Below are 23,965 nucleotides of genomic sequence, written 5' to 3'. Positions count from 1 at the left end.
CAGAAGGTGGGAAAAGGCCCTAGTGTCTGGCTCTCTCACAGGTACACTGTCTACTGTCTCCTCCCAACACAACCCTTTCCGCACCCTGGAGCTTTGTGCCAGGGTACTTGGCATGCCTTTTCTTCCTACTTTCTCTAAAATTTCCTGATAGACTCCTGACCATTCTTCATGGCTCAGCTCAAAAGCTACCTCTTCCAAGAAGCCTTCCCAAACCATTCCTCCCCCAACTGATTGGAATCCCCTCTGTGAGCCCACACCTGTTTGCCCTGCCTATAGGTGGTGCTGGTCATGTGCTTGGAATTAAAATACACATTTCACCTGCCCCAGATGTAGGTTCCTTGTTGGTTCATTTCTGCATTCCAGGCTTCTCTTGGTCATTTTGGGTTGCTATAACAAAAATACCATAAACTGGGGGGCTTAAACCAGAAACACTTATCTCTTGCAGTTCTGGAAGCTGAAAAGTTCAAGATCAAGACACCCACAGATTCAGTGTCTGGCAAGAGCCTGTTTCCTAGTTCCTCACCTGGTGGAAGGTATGAGGGACCTCTCTGGGGTCTCTTTTATCAGGGCACTAATCCCACTAATGAGGGCTCCATCCTCATGACCTAAGCCCGTCCCAAGGCTCCACCTGCAAATATCTTCACATCGGGGATTCAGTTTCAATATATGAATTCTTTGGGGGGGGGGGAGCACAAACATTCAGTCTGTAGCAACCCTCCTCCTGCACCTAGCTTAGCTCAGAGGGTCTCACCAGACTCCTACCTTTGGATGTAAAATTTTGACTTCCTCACAGCAGGGAAAGTATCTTGACAAAACTCACATTTGTCATTTGGAAAAACTTTCACATGATGTATAACATTTGTTCCTCATAACACTTTTTAAGTAAATGTTATGCAGTTTATACCCATGGTTTAGGTGAAGGAACCAAGATTCCTGGAAGTTGACTTTCATCAGCAAACTGACCAGCAAGAGCCAGAGCCGAGACCCTCAGCCAAGGCTCTTAGGAGCCTTTATCCCTCTGCCTTTTCCGCAGCCCAGGTTCGGCCCACACCCCCAGAGGTCACCTCTGTACCCATCGTCTGGCACGGAGCCTGGCTCTCGCAGGAGTGAGAAGTGGTTGGGCCTGATGCTAAAGCATCCCGTGGCGGACTGCAGGCACTCCTCTGCCCCTCTGTGATGGCTGCAGAGGGCACAGGTGGGGCTGGGAGCTGCCTCATCTTCAGGGCCGGCACTGCCACCCGTACTGCAGGACTTGCTCCTGGCCTCTGTTCTGTGGTCATGTGGGGGCTACACACACCCTGGCTACTGATGTCCCATGCCCAAGGAGAGCAGGCGTGCGGCCACTATCCCAGGAGACCCAGGGACAAGGGCTGCCACATCAGGGTGGAGGCACTTGCTGTCTACCCAGTTTTAAAATGCTGCCACTCCTCTTCGAAGTGTGTGTCTCTCAGTCATGAGCATTGGGAAGAAGGAAGCTGGGCCTGGGTTCCACCATGGCAGTCTCTCTCTCTCTCTCTTTCTCCCTCAGGAATCACCTTCGTCACCATCCATTGCTGAAATGAATAGAGAGAGGCCCTGCAGCCAGCTTTATTAAATATGAATGAGTCACAGCCCACGGCCCCCATGCGGTCACTCGCCTACTCCATCTCTGGCAATTACTGTGTTGCACATACTGTGCCAAGGGTTCGCAGCGGTCCCTGCCTGCCCTTGCAGACTGACACCACCCAGCAGGGGCAGGGCTCAGGTCTGCAGCTGCCTTGGCCCTGCTGGAAAGCCGCCTCTGGGCTCCCATGCAGCCAAAATGCTCAGCTCTGAAGGCACAGGTACCTCCCACCAAAGGACTGCGAATCATCGAGCTCTGAGCTCTGGCCAGATATGGCCTGCAGCTCGGGAGCCCAAAGACAAGGTCTCCAGGCTCTGAGCTTTGTTGGTATGTCTGAGGCATATGGGAACACCCAGTTTTAGGAGCCAGCCTAGATCAAGGTTAAGAGCATGTGTGCATGCACACACTAGTAACAGCACAGATTTGATGTGTGTTAGCTTAAATCTCACAAGAAGCTCCTAGATTGGAAGCTTCATGCTAGCAGGGTCCTTGTTAGCCCTGTTCACTGCTGTGTCCTCAGTGCTGGGGACAGAGTAGATGCTCACCCACTATTTGTTGAATGAATGAATAAGTGATGTGAATGTTACTGACCATTTTAGAGCTAACAAAGTTAAGGTTACAGGACTCAACCAAGGTTCCCCAGCCAGTGAGAATCAGAGCCAGAAGTCCAGTCCAGGGTGGGGGTTCAATCACTGCTCCAGCCCTGGCCAGTTGGCTCAGCGGTAGAGCGTTGGCCTGGCGTGCAGGAGTCCAGGGTTCGATTCCCGGCCAGGGCACACAGGAGAGGCGCCCATTTGCTTCTCTACCCCTCCCCCTCTCCTTCCTCTCTGTCTCTCTCTTCCCCTCCCGCAGCCGAGGCTCCATTGGAGCAAGGATGGCCCGGGCGCTGGGGATGGCTCCTTGGCCTCTGCCCCAGGTGCTAGAGTGGCTCTGGTCGTGACAGAGCGACGCCCCAGAGGGGCAGAGCATCGCCCCCTGGTGGGCAGAGCATTGCCCCTGGTGGGCGTGCCGGGTGGATCCCGGTCGGGCGCATGCGGGAGTCTGTCTGACTGTCTCTCCCCATTTCCAGCTTCAGAAAAATACAAAAAAAAAAAAAAAAATACAATCACTGCTCCATTCTGCCAAGCCCTGGCTGGAAGCTTCCCTGGACCTTCTCCCGGATAAAATTATCTCTCCACCCCTGCCCAGGCCACAGACCACCATTCTAGTGACTTGGATTGGTTTGGACCCCAATTTCATCAGGAGAGCCAATAAAATTCCCCACAACTCCATGTGGCTTTGTCAAAGATGCCAAAGACCATCCATGAGATGGTAAAATGAAACAAGACCAAACTTTATTCTGAACTTAAAAAATTACTTTTATTTTAGGAACCAATAAAATTATGGCAAATATTTACAAATAATTATCTCACATAAAGGTTACAACACTCATGAAAAGACACACAGATATTGAAACTACCTCAATCTTATTGCAAGTTTCTCCAACTAATCTAAAATAAAAATCTTGCAGTCAAACATTTAACTTAGAATAAGACCACATATTCCAGGTTTGACCAGAAAAATAAAAGTTAAAAAATTAAACCAAAACCCCACCCCCATTTTCTCCCAAATCCCACCCCCAGCCCCTGCCCTTCTCCCAACAAAAGAAAAATATGTCCAACATCTTTGGCAAATTGGCACTGCTGTAATTACATTCAAATATTATTACACACAAAAGCAACACACGTCACTAAGAAAAAAAAACACCACCATTTCCAATCAGTTATTTTCTACTAGAAAAAAAAAATACAAAACATACACATTTTTAAGAAGCATTTTTTTTTCCAATCTGTTGGAGACAGATCATCTCCCACTTTCAAAGGCAATTCAATTGTGGTTTTGTTCTGTTGTTTTTTTTGTTGTTTTTTTTTTTGTACTTTTCTTTTTTTACAAGTAAGCGTTTATGCAGGCATCACAAACTTTGGCGGATACAGTAGATACGTATTTCTTTGATGCTGGAAGGTCAGTCCCTAAGACAAAGTCAGCTGTCAAAGAATGAAAAGCAAAATCCGTGTGTCTTCCTGGCAAAGACTTCTATTTGCAATGTAATCTGTATTTCTACAAATACTCAATGTCCAAAGGCCACTAGAGGGTGAAAAACCAGGGCGGCATCTTCCAGTAACAGTCAGGGCAGAACCCCAGTCAGATTTCTACCCTCAGCCTGAACTTGGAAGCCCAGCAGCTGGGGCCAAGGAGTGGGGCCCTCGGTGTCCCGTACCCCACACCGTGCTGGCGGCTCAGGGTCAGGGGGCAGGCTGGCCTCTTCCTGAGCCCCAGGACGGGCTGCTGCCGGGTCGGCTCACCTTCTCTAACCAAAGGTGAGGACAGCAGGCAAGAACTGGCACAAGGAGACTCAGCGCTTTCTCTGAGTTTCCGGTACATCCGAGATGTGTGTGTGTGTGTGTGTGTGTGTGTGTGTGCGTGTGTGTGTGTGCACGCATGCGCGTGCACACTCATGTGCACCTGTGGAGGGGAAGGTTGGATTTGGAGGCTCAGAGCTTTGCAGGGAGTTTCAAATAGACTCAGGACTTATTTTCTTTTCGGTTTTATAGAAATTAATTGGCTATTGATTGGTTGGAATGTTCAACTCTTCATTTCCTCAAATACAATAAAATAGTTTCATTAAAATGTATTCATGCTTGAAAATAAGGGAGCCATTAAATGGTTTCCTTTCTGTTCCACTCCGAGGGAAATGCACTGTTTGTGGATCAAAAATCCATCATCCCAAATCACTTGTTCTTAATGGTGCTTTTGGAGAAAATGAAGGATGTGGTGACAAGTGTCATGATTTGGGGGATAAGGGCGGCCCAGTGTCCACAGTGTTCGGACAGAGTGGGCCTGGGGTTGGGGTGAGCGAGGCTGCAGCTGGGCCTATGCCAGCCGGGCCTTAGCATCAGGGAGGGGAGGACACCCTGCTGTTCCCCAGGCTCCTCGCCCTGGTCTCGCTCAGAGCTGCCCCAAACTGAAGGGCAGATTCCTGCCCTCTCCCTTCTGCCCACAGGCCCAGCTCACTAGGAAACCCACTCCACTTTTAGAATCCATCGAGATTCCCTCAGTAAACAGAGAAAAAGCTGCATTCTCCACGAGCCCCCGAGGGGTCTCAGATGGGGTAAGAAGAACGTCTAGACTCCGTGAATGGTGGCGATGTTCACCCCCAACTTGAGACGGACTAAACGGGACTCTTGGAAACACATGGACTGAAACTCTAGAACCTGTGATTCTGGAGGTGTCTAGGACAGGACCCCAATACTGAAAAATTATAGCCGACGAAGGAAGACTGGTGCCTGCCTGCTCCCAGCAAGCAGCCACGACAGAGAAGCACAGCCCCCTTTGTCAGGAGAGCAGGTGGGCAAGAGGCTTGCTCCCAGTCCTCCCTGCGTCCCTGGGGACCTGGCTGCCACTCTGGAGGGAGCTGACCCCGGGAAAGTGCGGATCAATGCTGTGGCTCCACCATGAATATGCAAGAGGGAATCCTGAAGTATGGGGACAGGAGGGGACAAGGTGCTGAAGGGGCTGCGGAAGGTGGGGCAGACTGCTGGCTAGGAGTCACGGCCTGACTGTCCAACTTTCCAATAACGTATTTTGTTACCTTTTAAGAAAAGCATTTGCCTTGGACCTCCCTGAGGCCAAAGGAACTAAAGGAAAACATTCTCCAGGAACACAGGTGTGCGTGCCTGGAGACCATCAGAGGCAGGCTCCCGGGTGGGAGACAGGGCTGAGACTGCAGGGCTGGCTCTCAGTAGGGCCACAGGAGAGGTGGTCCAGCTCAGAGTGCGGGGGGCCCACCCCCTCCAGCCAGGGCCTGGCCTCGCCAGGGGCCCCGATTTCCCTCTACCCTCGGGGCAGCTGTCTCAGGCATGTCTTGTTTCCAGGTATTTGTCAGGAGTGCTTGGTTAGTTTTTAAGATTTGCTCCCCATGGCGAGGAGCTAAATTCAGCTGAAATGTCAGCCAGAATGGGGTGGCTGGTGCCAGGTGCTGCCAAAGGCAGGCAGTTGCTCTGGGATGTGACTTCTCATAAAGGGATTTCACCCCTCAGTGCCCTGTGCTCACATCTGGGGCTCTTCCCTGCATGAATGAAAGACCCCAGTAGCACTGACCTACCCTCAAAGCCAATGGGGTAGGTCCAACATTCGACCTCACCCACCTTCAAAGGCCAAACTGTCTGCAAGGACCCAGGATAGGGAGGGACGGGGTAGAAACCAGGGGCCGGACAACCTGAAGTTCACCAGCCTGGGCTCCCATCTCCTCCAAATTTGCAATGGAGGGAAGCAGGTGAAGAAGAAGGGGAGCACTGGATGCAGATTGGGGGTCACGAGTGGTGGCCAGTAGCCCATAGGCATACTTTTTTGGTTGACAGAGCATTTTAAAAGCTTCCACACTCGCATGCCATTGGAAGAGGCAAGCACTCTTTGGGTCCCAGGTCCTCCCACCCACTCTGCCCTGTGACCTGCCCGAGTTGCAAGGTTGCTCCCCTGGCCTGGCCCGAAAGCAGGTGGTTCAGGGCCCTGGAGATTGTGATCTGTACATTCCCAGATCTGTGAGCACCTGACGGCCCCAACGACTCTGCTCAGCGGCTTCTGCATATTGTCACAGCCAGGCCTATACTCTGATCCACAGCAGAGAATTGAGGGAACATCACATGACACTGAGAGTCAGAGCTGGGCCATGTCCATGCCCTGTCGGGCCTTGTGGTGGTGTAGCCTCGGGTAAGTGCCAGTCAATGCCTCTGAGCCTCAGGGCACAGCAGGAAAGGAGTGTAGATGAGTCAGAAGTGTTGGTGTAAATCTGGATAGGGACTCCGCAGGTTGGTTTTGGTGTTAAGGAGAATCAAGTTGGACCAGCAACACCACCACACACAGGTCCCTCCATCAGGCCAGCCTCTGACTCCCTGCTCTTTCTTTCCTCATTGTGGGTCTGGGGGTTTCTAGGGGACTGAAGGGTGTCTCTAAAACATACTCTCCCTTGTCAGGAGCATGATTCTGTTGAGAGCGAACAGGGCCTGGAGATCTAAGCATTCACTTCGCTTCTATCTTGCCCTGTGAGCCCCAAATCTCAAACTTCCTGTCTGTAAAATGAGCATCGTGATTGCCCCAGGGGGATGGTCACAGAACACAAAGCACCATAAGGAACATCAGCGATGAGAGGGCAAACCGTAACTATGGCACCTTGGGAAAGGGATATTGAGTTTTTGATATGTCATCAAATTTTTCTAGGTTGGCGCTAAAGTATGAAAAATGTTCATAAAGTCCACAATGTCCTTTTCAAAAATTCAAAGCTAGAACATGGGGCTGAAGACCCACAGAGAGATGCTCAGGCCTCTTGCCAAGGTGCTGGTGAAAGCCCTGGCCTTGTGTTTTCCATTCAGAGTTCTCTGGCATCAACAACTGTCCCTTGGGACCCTCCTCTCCAAGCTCCCAGGCAGCTCCGCTAGGCAGCGTGGGAGCCCAGTGGGTGAGAGCAGCTACGAGTATAAGAAAATGTGTGGGCATCATGTGCTCTTGTGCTTCTGTCTGGCAGCCAAGTAACCAAGTGGCCGTCTAATGAATACAGATGCGACCTGTGGACCAGCAGAGCCCCGGGGGAGAGAGGAAAGGCATGGAGGGAGCTCATCACAGGGCTGGGGAGGAGCAGGGACAGCTGGAGGGGTGCCCGCGGGGCCAGGCGGGCTCTGCTGAGGAAGGATGGTCGTGCCTTAGGGAAGTAAGTGCTTAAGTTCCTAAGTTGTGTTCAGGGAAGGCTGACCTCTTATTAATGGCCTTAGTCCACAAGGGGGACCAGGATCTAAGGATGCAAGAGGCCGAGAGGTCTATGCAGCAGACCCCTGATCCAACCACTTCCTTCGGAAGGGAGGAAGGTGGGGGGCCGGTAACATCCTTTCTTCTCCCTTGTCCGGCAGGAGGAGGCTGGAGCTGTTCCCTCCAGCAGGCTCCAGGGGGGTAGGTGTGCCTGCAGTGCCCCCATGGACTCCACCGCACCCCAGAGACCAGGCTTCTTCAGCGTTCTAACAGTCCTAGGGAACCCCATTTTTGGCAATGCCTGAGAACCCTCTCCTACTGCCCCACCGTGAGCTTCCCTCGCCGGGGCCGAGAGCATCACCACGTGCCCGGGGGCGGGGCCAGGTCCCAGCCCCCTCTGCCAGTCACTGCCTGGGGACTTCGCTTTGCTGAGCCTCAGTTTTCTCTCTGTCCCACTCACTGTGGGGGGCACAGGGGAGGCATGTGCTGGTGGCCAGAGGAGGTCTGTGTCTCCCTGCATAGTCCTGGGCTCTCACAGCTGCGCCTCAGTTTCCCCTGAGGGGAGCTGGACTAGATTTTCCTCAAGACCGATTTCTACCCCTCTAGGTGCTCTTGTTTCCTCCTTGGTCTGAATATTAGTGGGCCTCAAGTGCTCCCCTCTGTATGCTTGCTCAGCAGTGGGGGCCTGCCCCAGCTCCCTGCTTGAGAGGAAGGAAGGAGAGAGCTATCAGATGACCCTGCAGGCAACCCTGCTGTCCCAAGGCAACCCGCTCAGAGAGGTGAAGGTCTTGTCTGAGGTCCCACCGCAAGACACAGGTGCACCCAGGACAAGACCTCTCATGGCCAATAACCTCAAGTGTGAGCTCTCTCTGTCCCAGGTCTCTGCCAACCTGGTGACATGCAGACATCAGGGACTGTCACATGAAATGACAAATTGCACTGTCATTGCTATAATTTAGCCCAGATTTAGATAGAACCTCCATCTGGCTGTTCTGAGTGAGCAAGGGAGATCATGCAAGGGTTGAGGCCTCAGGCAGAGAGCTGGTGGTCCCTGGAGCCCCCGTCTCAAAACCATTCCCAGTTCACCTACCACTTTCTTGCTGCCTGTCCCGTCCCTCTCCCAGGCCTTCCTCTGTCCCCCAAACCCTCTCCTCTGGCTTTATCTGCCCACTCAGCCCCCGTGAGTTCTACATCTCCCCCTCCAAGCTCCTGTGGCCCTTGGCCATGGCCCTCACCACCACGGCCCCTTGATCAACAGGCAGATACCCACAGTGTGAAGTCAGGTACCTGCTTCCACTCGGCACCTCCATTCCCAGCTGTGGGCCAGGTTCCACGAGGACAGGGAGAGCTGCCCCCAAGTTCCGGCTGACTGCTGCAGGTGTGTGGTCTCCAGTGCAAGCAGAGTCCTTTCTGTTAATTGTTGTCTACATGGCAGAACAGGCTTGCCCAGCATCCGCTCACTGGGGTCCTGGAGGGTGGGGACAGTGTCCATGGTGGGTGTCCGAAGTGATCAGAGCTTGGGAATGCCTCAGAAAACACATTCCAGTTCAGGTAAGCGGTTCCAAGGGCCAGGGGGTCGGGTAGGGGGGTCAAGAGGACCAGGCTCCACCTTGGACCATGATCTCCTGGGTCCCGTCCAGCCTTAACATTCAAAGTCCACAACAGAATCAGCACCTGGGACATGTTACTTTAGAACAGTAGTTGATGGATCTCCCAGATGGTTCTTTGAGTCGTCTGGTATATGGAAAAGACCTGTTGGCACTGTATTGGGCCCAGGGAAATGGAGGCAAGAAGCCAGGGTATCTCCCCAACGTGTATTTCTCTTGGGGAGGAGTCTCAGCAGGGGGCTTGGAGCATAACCAGTCCAGGGAGTCTCCTAGAGAAGACGTTAGCGATGCGCAGGAGGCTGGGGCCCCGAGCTGGGCATCCTCCATCTTATGGACAGCTCTGCACCACGCTACAGGGGCCCCCAGGGCGAGGGGATGCTCCGCGCACAGGTCTAAGACATCCTGTGACACAGAGGGAGTGCTGAATGCAAAACGGCGCACAGTCAGCTCACTTGAACCCTTGGGCCCACAAAAAAGCAAGAAGGTATTTACACAGGTGTTGTTAAAATGACAAAAGCAAGCTCTCCTTCCCAGACCTGGGGCAGACAGCTGGGGGACTGGCAGGATAGGCTGGGCCTGCAGTTCTGTGCGGAGCAGTCGGCTGGTTTGTGGAGGACCCTGTCACCTTTGGGAGAAGCTCACCAATCGACTGAGAAATAGACAGGTGTCTAGAAGTCCAGCAGCTGTACCATAGAACCCCAATGTCCCGGGCAAGAAAGTGACGTTTCAGGTGAGTAGGGGCTTGCTGGAGGATGGTCTCGTCGGGCCCCTCTGGCGGTCTTTGGAGGGGGCTGGGAGGCTATTGCCCTCAGTGATATGTGTCATAAGTGCTTGGCGTCTGCCTGGCTCCGAGGGTCAGTGGCGGTCGTAGGCCGTGGCGGCTGCTGGTGGGGCCGCCCCTCGGGCAGCAGCACTGTAATAGTACGGGGAGCCTGGAAGAGAGAGAGAGGGCGAGGAGGTTGGGGGGCGACGCTCTGCCCACAGTCCCACGCCTGAGGCCAATGCCCAGAGAAAGGAGGGTAATGGTACTGGTGAGAAGGGAGCGGGGAACACAAGAGTCCTCAGGCAGGGCCAGGCTTCCTGGAGGAAGCAGGGCAGGCTGGGTTTGGAGGAGATCTGGACGAGAGGAGACTGAGGTGTGTGAGACTCAGTACTTCTCTTTTCTGTGAGTACACGAAGCAGGGCAGGGTGCGGCGGCCTCCTGAGACCGCCAGACAGGACCAGTGTGAGGGCCCTGCAGGTGCACTAGGCTCCTCCCTGTCTCACAGCTGCTTTATGCGACCGCGCCCGCACGTTGGGTGAGGTCTCCAGGAGTCCGCTCTGTGGTCAAAAGTCTCCCCAAGGATGAAAGCAGGAGGGGCTCTGGAAGACCAGCAGATTCTCAGAACCACAGAGGTTAGACGTGCCAGGCCATTGGCTTCTTCTACAGGCAGGGAAACTGAGGCTCAACAAACCAAAGTCATGTGCCCAGAGCCACAGAGCCCCTCAGGATCAGAGCTGGGCCTGGAATTCAGGGTGTCTCCCCCGGCTCCAGACCTTTCCCCCACACTGCAGTTCACGCCTGGCCCCTACGCTGCAGGACTGGGTTTATCCACTGGACAGCAGCTGGGGCCCTGTGAGCCCTCCCAGACCACACGTCTGCTGGGTGGAAATAGTAAGCTTCTCAATTTCCCAGGGGAGGTGGCAAGTATTGATTCTGAAATCTCACCCAAATCCAAACCCGCCCTGGCAATTCTCTCGGATATCGTTGCGGGCACCAAGGCCTGGCGAGTGCCTGCTAGGCTCTGTCAGCTAGGCTGAGTGAGCTCGGGCATGTGGCTTCCCTCCCCTCAGCCTCAGTTGTTTCATCTGTAAAAGGGGTCACAGTAGTGCTACATGAGGGCACCATCAGACAAGGATATGAAAGTGCTTTTCTAAGCACTTTATATCCATCAACTCTTTTAGTTTCCACAATAATTCTATCAGGTGAGAACTAGTAGTTTCCATTGAGCAGAGGAGGAAACTGAGGCACAGAGAGAGTAAGCAGCGTGCCCAGGTCCTACAGCCAGTGGTGCCTCAGCCCGTGCCACCACTCCTCCAACGCAGCCCCGATGAGCAGACACACTGCTCCCTCCTCCGCCCCCCAGGACTGCAGCATGGCTCTGGCCTGCAGTGACAGGGGAGGAGTGGGCAGAGCCTTGCTGGGCTGTGCCTGAGGGCCACCCATCCCATGCCTAAGTATTCCCAGAGACGGAGTTTCGTGCTGCTTCCTCCGTCACCTCTCTGGTCAGAGCCTTGACCTAGAGACACTTGTCAGCCTCTTTGGCACACTCTTCTTCTCTTTTCTGTAGGATGGGGACAGTGTTAGGGCCTGTGTGCCCTCTCTGCAGGCCTGGGCGTGGCACAGGAGCAGGAAGACCACAGGGGCTGCCCCCTCCCTCAACGGACCTCAGGGGACAGAAGATGGAAGTAAGCCTATTCAGAGGACCTGGGCCGGGCCTTCTGAGTCCCCCGCCTGCCGCCTCTCTCCCTCGGCTCTGACTCATCCCCTCTCAAAGCCGAACCTGGGGCCACACTGTCCCGCAGGTGGCCGCGGCGTGAGGGTCCCATGGCAAAATCAAAAACACTCGCATTTACTGTGAGAAATGAAAACATCACCTCACAAAGCACTCTGTCTTCCTGGTGCCCATTAGACCTTCATCTAGAATAAACTTGTCCTTTCTTCTGTCATTTTTTCCTCTCTAATTCACATTATCATCAATTTGCTTCTTGACACAGTCATCATTCTGGGCTCCCACTCACTCCCTAATCCCTTTAAAGCGGCCACAGGGCTCCCATTCTAATCCTAATTGACCGCTGCTGCCTTTCCTCCCACCGCCTGCCCCGCCTGCTGGCCCCAGGCCCCACTGTGCTGGGCCACACTGCCCTGCCGGGCTGGGCTGGCAGCTCCTGGGACAGAGGCTCAGCAGCGAGGGAAGCTCTCCTGAAAAGGAAGCGTGCAGCTTCATTAGGTGGCACTGCCAACGCTTACTTTGCTGGTGTTTCTGTGGAGGAGGCTCTGACCCAGCCAGCCGCGGGGTGGGCAGTGTGCGTGAGGGCGTGAGCACCTGGGAGTGTGTGTGTGGAGGGTCCCACCTGTTCCCACAGCTCCCGCTGATCTCGCAGAAGCACCAAGGGGCCTCAGAGCAGGTTTCCACCCCCTGACACCCTCCCTAGATGGCAGACATCAGTCTACTTCCCTGCTCCATGGGACTCTTCCAGATCAACCCTAAAGTCCCTGTGGGAAGATCAGGCTGCTAGAGGTGAACGCGCAGCCAGACTCTGGCAGAGTGAGCCTGGCTCTCACTCGTCGTATGGAAAGTGAGCCTCCAGACAGCGTCGTGTTCGGCTCCTGCTTGAATAAAGCTGCCCGTGGCATGCCTGCCGCCCACACTGGTTGATGGCCTGGCCGTGATTCCCCAGGGCAGCACAGGGCCATTGCTCATGTTTGTAACTGCCCAGCATTGTCTAAGCTTTTCCTGTGTTTCCTGTAGTACGAGGCCCGCCTCTCCGAGCTAGAAGTCAGAACTTACTCTCCTAGCTTCCCTTGCTGCTAGGGCACAGGTGTGGCCCCTGGGACCTGCCAGGTAGCCTCTCCCGCATATGAGCTCATTTGGGAGGGGAGCAACTTGAGCCTATGGGCTGAGAGACTCCATCTCCTGGGAGTGGTGGCAGAGATACCCAGCACCAGGCAGGGGCAGAGCAGGGCCCTCAGGCACCCTGGCCGAAGCAGCACAGAGCGGGCAGCGCAGGGGTGCCACCTGGCAAGGGCAGAAGCGTTTACACAGAGCAGCCCTGGCGGTGTGGCTAGGTGTGGGTCCTGGCTGTGTGTCCCATGCCTGTCTCTTTGGTCCTCCTGGAAATTCTTGGGGCTCCCAATACCCCTTAATAGACTTTTTTTTCCTTGAACCAGTGCTTTTCAAGAGCTAACCACTCTTTCACAAACCAGCACGAAATTTCTGGCAGGCCGGCATTAATCCATGGACTGGCAGTGGAAACCACTGGCTTAAATCAACCAAAATGGATTCTGTTGTTGGCAACTGAAAACCTGACAGATAACTACAATAACCTGGCTCTCAAAAAAATAGACGAGAGTTGTTCTCATCACATACAGGGTCTGAGTATTTAGAATTCTCAAGGCTTGTCCCTGCAGAGGGAGGAGGTGCCTCTCTTCCTGGCTGTAGTCCTGTTCAAACCGGTCAGGGGGAATGAGAGGACCACATCACACACTGGCTACGAGTAGAGGCTGCTGAGTCTGGGTCCTCATTCTGCCATCTGCATGCTGTGTGACCTCAGGGAAGTTAATTAACCTTTCTGAGCCTCACTTTCTTCTTCTGTACAATAGAGATAATAGTATAGGCCTCCTAGAGCTGTTGAAGGATAAAACGAGATAACCCACACGAAGGGGTTTTGTCCAGTGCCTGAACAATGAACAAGTGCTCATAGAGAACAGAGGTTTGATTCTTCTTCCTCCTCTCCACATCGGCTCTGGCCCTGTCAAGGCACTGGGCACCTCCCCGCATGGACACACTTGTCCAACGTTCCCTGGGCTCCCGCCTGCGAACTCCCTGCATCAGAGTCCACATCTTTCCCACACGCAGCCCATGCCTAGTAAATGGGGATGTGAACTGGATTTCACTGTGGCTTGAGCAGCAAAGGCCTCAGACACAGGCCAGTCCCACTCTCCCCTCGCCATCCCTAGGGCTCCCAGGTGCCCACACAATGAGTTGAGACTCCCCAGTCTCAAGGTCCCCCATCCATGGCCCCACAGACCACCCACTTCCTGCGCCATGCCTTTGCCACCCTTCCTGAGTAGCCTTCCCCACTCCTCAGCCTCTCCAACTACCAGGCAACACAAGCCTACGGACACCTCATGAGACTTAGAGAAAGGTGCCCACTCTGGCCAGCTGTAGCCTTGTGCTGCGATTTGGGGCTCTGTGTCATGTATGGGATTCATTTCAGCCCCCACTTGTCTCCATGGACAGTTCATAGTCATATGTAAAGGTCCTAGGTCAACATGACCTTCTTGGGGTCATATCCCTATCACCAGGAGCCTCTCCCACAGTCTGGCCCAGGCCTCCTTTGTGTCACATCCCTGTGGGCCTTACAGCAGCTCTGGGACCAGGACTCTGCGTGAGGCTGATTTGCAGGAGGGGTCCCCAAGCTCAGGCCTCCAGACCAATCTCCCCACGCTTATCCCTGCTGGAAGACACTGGTTCAGGGAGATCATGGCCAGCCTTTGCCTCCTGAACTGACAGCTGGGCCAACTCAAAGCTCAGAGCTCTTGGTGGAGTGTTTAAGGAAAAACGTTAAGTAAGTGGTTCAATACTTAGAAGTAATTTTTACCAAAACCAAAAAGCAAGTCCGAGAGATTGGTCCACATGTTTAGCTCCTCCAGGAGGTCAATGGTTAGAGCCTAGTTGTCTAGGAAACTGGAAATCTCCAGGCAGAGGGACCTGGAACACTCACTGGCATTGTTCCTTATTTCACCTGCAATGGTACATGATACACCAAAAGGCTTTGGGCAGCCCAAGGCCCAAGTGCATGGAAGGGTGGTAGCCAGCAAACGATGGTGCCCATGTCATGTGTCTGTCCTAACCACCAGAGCAAGCTTGGGAAAGGGCCAAGGCTGACTTCCTGGCCTCCTTCACAGGCCCATGGCTTAGCACCTTGAGTTTGAAGATGCCAGGTTCTTGCTTTTCTGATGAAGTCTATGGTTCTCAGTCCTAAAATAATTCAGGATCCATGGAATCACCAGGTTCTCACTTAATCAGGCCCTATTAAGTTGGACAGACAAACCTGGATGGTCTGACAGGCACTTCTTTGTCCTTGGAGGAAAATTCCCAGCTGACTGCTGGGGGAGGGATTAGTGTGCTGCCTGGGGGCTGACTGGCTGGCTCAGGTGGTGAGTGACATTTGTGACCCCTGGGCTCCTGCTTCACGCTCCAGAACCTTCAGCTCCAGCTTGCTCACTGGTTTCATGTAAGTTTATTTTAACAAAACAAAAAAGGCCTTTTGAGGATTGAGTGAGCCCTGCTTGCTCTTTGGGATGGCCCAATTACATAGATAATGTTCACATATCAGGCTGACCCCTAGCCATGGACAATCTACCCGTCTGAGGCCTGGGCAGAGGCTGGGCATCAGCTAAGCTGGGAATGGCATGCCTTGGCAGGCCTAGAGCCACATGGTAACTAACCAGTTTCGAATGGAGCTGGATATGGTGAAGTCCACAGCAGACATCACTAATCAATTCCTGGGCCTCAGAGTCCTCATCAAGCACTGATAGCCACTATCAATCTGAGTTGGCCTCTTTGCTTGCTTTTATTTAGAGATTTCTCATCTGAATAGCCCATTAGTCTTAAGAAATATAAGTTACTTTGGGGCAGGCACTTCCCTCACTGTCCTCTTTCTGCCTCAATGCCCTTTTTGTCTTTGTTTCCCTTTGGTGCCGTTTCCCCTTACCACCACCATGTCTGGGGGAGGGGCGGGGCCCAGCAGGCCTGCACTGGTGTTTACTGTACTGTTCACTGTGCCCATCCAGCACAGCTCCCATACTGCATGTGTCTGAGCAGGCTATCCACCCCCTTTCAGTGCCTGGGCTTTGGGATGTTGAGCGCCCTCGGCCCGCCTAGGCGGTGCACCGGGGCAGCCGTCGGCCCAGGGGCCTCGCAGGCCCTCTGTCAGTACTCACCGAGCAGCCCCGGGTTGGGGAACCTCCAGGAGTCGTTGTAGGAGGGATACTGAGGGTGACTGTAGGGGCTCCCGGAAAACTCACTCCCTGCATGTGGTGGGGGGGGAGAGAAACAGGAACCAAATGTCAAAGCAAGTTCAGAAAATGCAAATGGCGTTTGCCTCTTACACAAACTGTAGCTGCTCTAGGAAGCAATAAAGGCAGGTCCAGTCCACACTCTTATTAAGTAGACAGCTGTCACTGGCATTGTCTAGATTTCCCCCTATAACTCTTTTCTATTACTGGAAGGGAAAACCAGCCTCTCACATGCATACCACGAAACTACTATGCTCCAGGTGTTCCTTGGGATTATTGACCCATTTTTCAGGTGAAGAGACTGATGCCTAGGTTCTCTCACAAAACGGCTTCAATACACCAGCCAACTCCAAAACCCCAGACGGCCTGGTTCTCAGCCCTGACTGAGCCACTCCAGGACCCCAGTGTGGATTCAGCTCCTCTTCCCATGTGTTTCCTGAGTGAGTGTCTCTGGACTGAGAAGCCAAAGGTAGCTTCTACTTAAGTCTGGCCTTCTGTGCTGAGAATCCAGAGGTGGCTGCTCCCCGGGCCCTAGCCAATGAGGAAGATGGGACATCAAGTCAGGCCCTCCGCCAGGGGGAGGCACACGGTACTTTGCTGTGATGAAAGGACAAGCCACAGAAGAGGCAGTAGGTGGGGGCCTCTGACATTGGGGAAGGGGTTGCTGTTAGCTGCTCCGTGCGTGCTCAGGCAGGAGGTGACGCTGTGCTGGGGTGGGGACAGCATGGATGTGTGGGGAGGCATGGCGGGACTTGAGGATGACTCCCTCCTGCCCAGCTCATGGAGCAGTGATGCTTGTGTCCCGCACTTTCCCGTGCTCTCGCTTCCAGCCCCAGGAGAGCTCTTCACCACCAGCCAGCCAGTCCCCAGGAGGAGAGTTCACAATTCCTTCCCTTACAACCTACTGTCTGTCCCGTCCCTGAGGCAGGGCTTGGGTCTGACTCATTGCAGTCTCTCAGTGCCTGGCCCAGGTTGTGTTGGAAGCTGGCTGCCGAGTGGCCTTTTATGCCACTGGTTACAGAGCATGTGGTGACAGGAGTTACACAGCCCATGGGACCACCCTCAGCCCAAACAAGTTTCCATAGAATCTTCTTAAGGATGTCAAAGTGCCAAAGGGCAGGAGCCCCCAGAAGGGACCAGCCAGATGTCAGAATGGGAGCACTGCTCTTCCCCTGCCAGCCTAGGCCCCAGTGCAGAGCCCATGGGACTTGCCAGGTGTGGCCAGCTGCTCCCAGTCCGGGCCCAGCCAGCCCCTCACTACCTCCCACTTCCACAGGCAAACACACACACACACACACACACACACACACACACACACACACGTACTTCTCCCCAGACCTCTCTGGGGGCCACTCCCAGCCTGACAGGCTGAGCCTTCCAATTCTCTGTTTTTTATGCCTCAGTGGTCAGGGTGTCAGGTTCCGGCATAGGGAGGGAGAGCATGGTGACAGTGCCGGGCTGCAGCAGCCCGGCCCCGGCATATCCATCAGCGCCACGGCGCCGCCGCCTCCTCCTTGGGGGCTGGGTGGGGGAGCAGAGAGCCAGAGCAGCCTGGAGAAGGGGGCGGCCGCCCTCGCTGGGCTCTGGGCTCCGCGTGAAGCCGCCCCGTCAGAGGCACTTCCTGACAGTGCTGCACCTGGGCCGGGGGCATCTGGCTGCGTGGGCAAAGGCCACCTCTCCATCTTCCTCCAGCAGCACTGTGCCTGCCTGCCAGGCCCAGCTCCACGCCATCTCTTTTTTTTTTTCTTCATTTTTCCGAAGCTGGAAACGGGGAGGCAGTCAGACAGACTCCCGTATGCGCTCGACCGGGATCCACCCGGCATGCCCACCAGGGGGCGATGTTCTGCCCCTCTGGGGCGTCGCTCTGTTGCATCCAGAGCCATTCTAGCGCCTGAGGCAGAGGCCACAGAGCCATCCCCAGCGCCCAGGCCATCTTTGCTCCAGTGGAGCCCTGGCTGCGGGAGGGGAAGAGAGAAACAGAGAGGAAGGAGAGGGGGAGGGGTGGAGAAGCAGATGGGCGCCTCTCCTGTGTGCCCTGGCCAGGAATCGAACCCGGGACTCCTGCACGCCAGGCCGACGCTCTACCGCTGAGCCAACTGGCCAGGGCACACACCACCTCTTCTAGGAAGCCTCCCTGATCAGCTTTGTTTCCCCTGCTGAATTCACCACCTTCGCACACCCAAGAAGCATTCACCTTCCTTCCCTCAAATGCCACGACAGCAGCTTAGAAAAGTGAGTCTTGTCCAGTCAAGAGAAGATCTGGGCAAAGCACTAGGGACACTTTCTGGGGTGGGGGGAGCATGCGAGCCAGGATGGATAGGACTTGACAAGCAGAGGGAGGCAGGGCATCACAGGCACAAAGTCCGAGGGCTGGACTGGTCAGAGCATGACAGTACATGGCCAGGCGTTCATGAGGCCCCAGCAGAGGCAAGCCACCAAGCACAGTGGGGTGGGGCAGGAACGTTCTGCTTTCTTCCCATTAGGGTTGGGAGCAGAGAAGCCTTCAGACTGGGGAGGGCCAGAGCCTGGAGGACAGGCCAGCAGAGGCAAGCCTACGGTCAGGCTGGGGAGACCAGCCGAGTGAGTGCGGCCCCAGTCTAAGTGAGAGCAAACCCAAGCCCAGGAGACAACGTAGCTACAACATCCAAAGACACAAAATAATGCTCCTTAAATACAGAAATGACATTCTTAGGGTAGATAATGAAAATCCCCAAACATCCAAAGACACAAAATAATGCTCCTTAAATACAGAAATGACATTCTTAGGGCAGATAATGAAAGTCCCCAAACATCCAAAGACACAAAATAATGCTCCTTAAATACAGGAATGAGGCCCTGGCCGGTTGGCTCAGCGGTAGAGCGTCGGCCTGGCGTGCGGGGGACCCGGGTTTGATTCCCGGCCAGGGCACATAGGAGAAGCGCCTATTTGCTTCTCCACCCCCACCCCCTCCTTCCTCTCTGTCTCTCTCTTCCCCTCCCGCAGCCAAGGCTCCATTGGAGCAAAAGATGGCCCGGGCGCTGGGGATGGCTCCTTGGCCTCTGCCCCAGGTGCTAGAGTGGCTCTGGTCATGGCAGAGCGACGCCCCAGAGGGGCAGAGCATCGCCCCCTGGTGGGCAGAGCGTCGCCCCTGGTGGGCGTGCCGGGTGGATCCCGGTCTGGCGCATGCGGGAGTCTGTCTGACTGTCTCTCCCCGTTTCCAGCTTCAGGAAAAAAAAAAAATACAGGAATGATATTCTTAGAGCAGATAATGTAAGTTCCCAATTTTGGCTCCTTGTCAGGCCCCTAGAAGTCCAGCCAGCTGACCCAAGATGAAGATCACACAATAAACACCTTCTCTTATGATTGCCCAGCACAAATAACTCCCTGGGCCCTTCTCCTCTTTCCACTAAGTCACCCGTATTGGGAACTATACCCCCCCCCCATACATTTAGTGAAGACTGCAACACACTCGAGCATCTCGTACAACTGGGTTGGTGAGTGAGTGGAAGTGTCCCCCTGAGGAGGACATGGACCTTCCATGAGGCGGGGAATGAGGGTTTGAGTCAAGTCTCTCTTGATGACACAGTGCCAGGAGAAGCCAGCCAGCCATTGTTGGTATTCTTTGCCTTGGGAAAAGGCATGGTGGGGCCAGAGGGGGCACTGCATGAGTAAAAGCAGGGAGGTGGGATGAGGCAGATGGTACACGGTGGACCTCTGGACACTCGGGACTGATTCCTCCTCTTCAGCTGCCACCAACAGGACCAAGAACAGAGGGCCGGTACCCTTTCAGACTCATGGCTAGGGTCACACCCACAGGTCATGACCCCCCACTCCTGCCCAGAGCTGCCTACCCTGAAAAAGACCAGAGAAAATGGCTCCAGACAAAGAATGCTAACAACAGTTGGTGGCTGCTGGCTCCTCCTGGCATCTTGACATCAAGACCAGTTTGGCTCAAGCTCATGGAAGAGTCCAATGTCCTCCCCAAGATTTTGGCGGACTGGTCGGGGATTTGCATTTACAGCCCGGGTGGCCCTGGGCAGGTGAATTTACCTCTGGAGCCTCAGTTTCTACATCTATAAAATGAAGGGAAGGAAAGTCCCTACTTCTTAGACTGGTGGAGAAGATCAAACGACTTCACAGTTACAGAAGACCTCTGCACGCCCGTGTGGCAAGCATTGGTGCCTCTCTTCATTGACGGTAGAGCAAACGAACTCAGCCACTCCTGCCCACACCCCAAACCCTCTGAGCACAGCCCCAGTCCTCCCGCCCCTGCCAGGGTCCTGGGGTGACTGCCCACACCCCAAACCCTCTGAGCACAGCCCCAGTCCTCCCACCCCTGCCAGGGTCCTGGGGTGACTGCCCACACCCCAAACCCTCTGAGCACAGCCCCAGTCCTCCCACCCCTGCCAGGCTCCTGGGGTGAAGAGGAAACAAAGGGGCAGAAGGAAATACAGAGTTGCAGAAATGTCAGAATAGGAAGGGAGCAGAGGGTCATCAAGCTCTGGCTTTACAGATGAGGAAACTGAGGCTCAGAAAGGAGAAGGGATTTGGCAGAGGCCAGACACAGGGGGGAGTCTCTTGAGGCCAGAAAGGCAGAAAGGATGGCCTGCTTGGGAACTATCTCTTGGAGAAAAAAACAAAAAAGAGGGTGAGACTAGGAGATAAAGAATGCTGGCAGTTACACAGCCCTCCAAGGGTGTGGCCTCCCTCTGACAACACCCTGGAAGACAGTAGAGCCTTAATGGCTGGGGTTCAGGGCCCAAGGGAATTGGCTCCCCACTGGGCATCCAAGGACTGGCAACCACTCCCCTCATTCCCATCCAACCCCAAGCAATGTGCTCCTTCCCGGCATTGATGAGAAGTAACCCCCCCCCCACACACACACACACACACAGAGCTATCTTACATGGAACCTCACCAATGTCTGCTATTACTCATCATCCCAGATGATTAGGACTGGGACAAATTTGAGAGATAATTTCCCTCAACCTCCCTTGTTTCCTGGGCCACATAGCCAGGCAGGGACAGAGCGGGGCCATAATACCCCAGCTACATTCTGGGCCCTGAGACTTTTACCATATTAAGGAACACTTCATTGGGCTGAGCCTGCAGGGGGAAGAGGAAGTCCTCCCCTTCCTCCCTCCCATCCCTGGTAGGTGGGCAAATTTTCAAACACACAGAAGAGTTGAAAGAGTTTTTATGGTGAATACTTGTATACCCACCACCTAATTCTCATCAATATTTCTCAACTTGCTTGACATCTATCTCTCCATTTCTAGCTTTTCATTCATCGTATTTCTTATGCATCAGAGTAAATTGCAAACATCAGTACATTTTCCCCTAAGTATTTCAGTGTGCATATCATTAACTGAAATTCACTATTTGTTTACAAGTTTTTTCTTTGGATGTAAAGTGTACATATAAGGAAATGGGCAAATATTAAATGTATTCTTGCTATATTTTGACAAATGTGCACACCACGTAACCCAAACCTCTATCAAGATATTGAACATTATCATCAGCCCAAAGAAAGCTCTCTCATGCTGGAGAAGGAGACTTTGGTCCACTGAGAACCCAGTTATCTGGGGATCTGATGGAGTTAACCTCCATGAATACAGAGCTCTAAGATTCGCACTGACAACCCAAACCCCGATTGTGGAAGGAGGCCCCTGGCCTGCCAATCAAAAACCTTCCAAAGCCAAGAAATGTGTATTCTTTCCTCGAAGACACAGAAAGAAAGAAGAGGCTTAAGAAGTTTAGGTTACATGGTGGCTTTTCCCCAAACAGCACTGTCTTCTGAATAAAGAAGAGCTAGTTGTAAAAACCAACGAGTTAACTAGAAAGGACTGATTAAAATAAAAGTTTAGAGGGGGCCTCAAAAAGTGCACTTAAGGTAGCTGTCCTGGAGAATCAGGGCCAGGAAAATCGTCAGAACCAGAGACGGTTTCAATTTCCCCTTCACTAAAGCTGGGAGATGGCAAGAAAGACGAAGTTTCCTAAAATTCTCAGAAGTGACAGGTAACCCAGCTCAGTGTAGCTCTTAATTAACCCAAAACGACACCTGCCAGATGATGGGGATTTGCAGAGCGTGCTGGGGGCCGACCCCATCTGCAGATGGTGGGCTCCCACCTCGGCTCGAGACCTTGGCCGGCTGTAATTAACATACACAAAGTCTTTCAAAGTGACTTCGCAGTCAAGTTCTGTTTCTGAAGGGTTGAAACTGGGCTATGAGAGAAACTCTTTGCAGATGAGGAGGAAGATAGGATTTGAAAAGGGCCGTGAGGTTTCTCCAGCTCCTCCCCGTGGTTTTGTAGAACTGCACGATGTGTCGTGGCTCAGGGTCGGCAGGTACCTGGTGCAGAGCTATCTATGGTTACAGTGACCACAGCGCCCCACACAGGCAGAGTCAGCCTTCCAAACATGTATATTACATATATATTACATATAATAGTGTGTGTATTATATTACTACATTGTATAATGTATTACATACATAACACATGTATATACACATAATATATATACACATGTGTATATATAATAATCTGCATCACATATACATGTACAGGGTGGAATAGAAGTAGGCTTATAGTTGTTTGTATGAAAAGTAATATAATAATTAATAAGAAATAATACAAGAATAAGCTCTGTGCTTCTTGTACTCTCAACTGTAAAACTACTTTTGCCCCGCCCTGTATATGGATATGTGTATACACACACACACACACACACACACACACACACTGGATTCTGGGACTCTGTCAAAGCTCTATGAGTGACCTTGGTTAAGTCTCTTCTCCTCACCAAGACTCAATTTTCCCATCTGTAGAAGTGGTGTGTATGGGATAGGTTTCAATAACTGACTGCAAAGGGCTTTCAGTGCTGAGAGTCTCCCCTCAACCGTTGCCCAGCCCCTTGGGGGCCAAGGCTTCCCAGCCTCTGCCTATGCAGGGCCAGTCCTTCGGGGCTCCCAGCGGGAAAGGAGAGCCAGGTAACACAGCAAAGGTCAGCCCTGTCAGCCGGCTGCCTGCACACGGACCATCGATCCATTCCTGGGAAAAACCTCTTCTCCCACCAGCCCAGGCCAGCCACGAAGGCCTTCAGAAAAACCAAGAAGAGAAAAACCGAGAGAGAGGGCGAAGGTGAGGGAGAGAATGCAGAATGTGTCTCGTTTCCCTTTCGCCCAGAGCTGTTGGCTTTGAGGTTGGATGGTGGAGCCAGGTGTGCCACAGCGAGGTAGGGGTTGGAGCGAGGCGGGGGTTGGAGCGAGGCGGGGGTTAGAGCGAGGCGGGGGTTGGAGCGAGGCAGGGGTTGGAGCAAGGTGGGGGTTGGAGCGAGGCGGGGGTTGGAGCGAGGCGGGGGTTGGAGCGAGGCAGGGGTTGGAGCAAGGTGGGGGTTGGCGCGAGGCAGGGCTGAGCCTCTTACTAACCAGGAAGTGGCTGAGTGATGGTTCTGGGTCTCAATTGTGCCTTCAGCCCACTTCCTGTTGTCTACACTACAAAGACCCGAATGTATGGGCCCTTCAGGGGACTCAAGGGAAACCCCCTGTCCTATTCCACAGCACCCCCACCACACACCAGGCTGGAGGACCAAGCCTGTAAGTAATGTCCAGAAGTTCAGTGGCGGCATTCAGGCCTTGCAGGGTCTGGTTCCTGAGGGGTTTCCCAGCCGTCTGGCCCTTGCCCCCCTGCCTGTTCCAGGCCATGTCCTCTCATTTCCATGGGCCCGTCTCCGCCTGCTCGTGCTGCTTCCTTCATCTGAAATGCCACCTTCCTCCCCCTCCTCTGTCCAATCCTCCAACTTGTTGAGACCCAGCTTTAACACCACCTCCTCTAGGAAGCCCTTCTAGAGCAACTGTCCCAGCTGAGAGAGAGCATCCCCACACTTTCCCTGAGCCCCTAGCCCTGGGTCCATCCTGCCCGCCCAGACTCAGGGTGGATGTGACCCCATTTCCCTTCTCCTCGTGGTGAATCTGTGCCTCCCCCCTGAGGGCAGAAACCAGGACTGGTCACATGTGACTGACAGATTCCAGCAGCCCCTTTGGCCCCCGGCACAGGGCCCTGCCCATAGCACAGATGCTGGTGAGTAAGAGCTGCCTGTGCCGACAGATGTCCCTTGAGCCAGTCCCTTCCGTGGTCAGACAGAAATAGGTACTAGATAGCATTAGTGAAACACTGCACCTTCATCTTTGAAAGATGCATGAGACAAAGACAGAGA

The 23,965-nt window shown here is 53.7% G+C and overlaps 1 protein-coding gene across 7 annotated transcripts in view; it reads right to left on the bottom strand.

Annotated features, from left to right (window-relative positions):
- Positions 1-3,635: 3,635 nt before the first annotated feature.
- PAX5 (paired box 5) overlaps positions 3,636-23,965 on the bottom strand; it is a 180,868-nt gene continuing 160,538 nt past the window's right edge. For all 7 annotated transcript variants that reach the window (XM_066367659.1, XM_066367655.1, XM_066367658.1 and 4 more), the window contains 2 exons: positions 15,695-15,781; positions 3,636-9,917 (listed from right to left, as the gene is read on the bottom strand). In XM_066367659.1, the coding sequence (XP_066223756.1) occupies positions 9,841-9,917; positions 15,695-15,781 (164 nt within the window). In that variant the 3' untranslated portion in view covers positions 3,636-9,840. The remainder of the gene's footprint in view (positions 9,918-15,694; positions 15,782-23,965) is intronic.

This window comes from Saccopteryx leptura, chromosome 2 (genome assembly GCF_036850995.1).
Source record: "Saccopteryx leptura isolate mSacLep1 chromosome 2, mSacLep1_pri_phased_curated, whole genome shotgun sequence".
In the NCBI taxonomy this organism is placed as follows: Eukaryota; Metazoa; Chordata; class Mammalia; order Chiroptera; family Emballonuridae; genus Saccopteryx; species Saccopteryx leptura.
The sequence above is the reverse complement of the archived record's forward strand: the minus strand, read 5'-3'. Positions and strand labels throughout refer to the sequence as shown.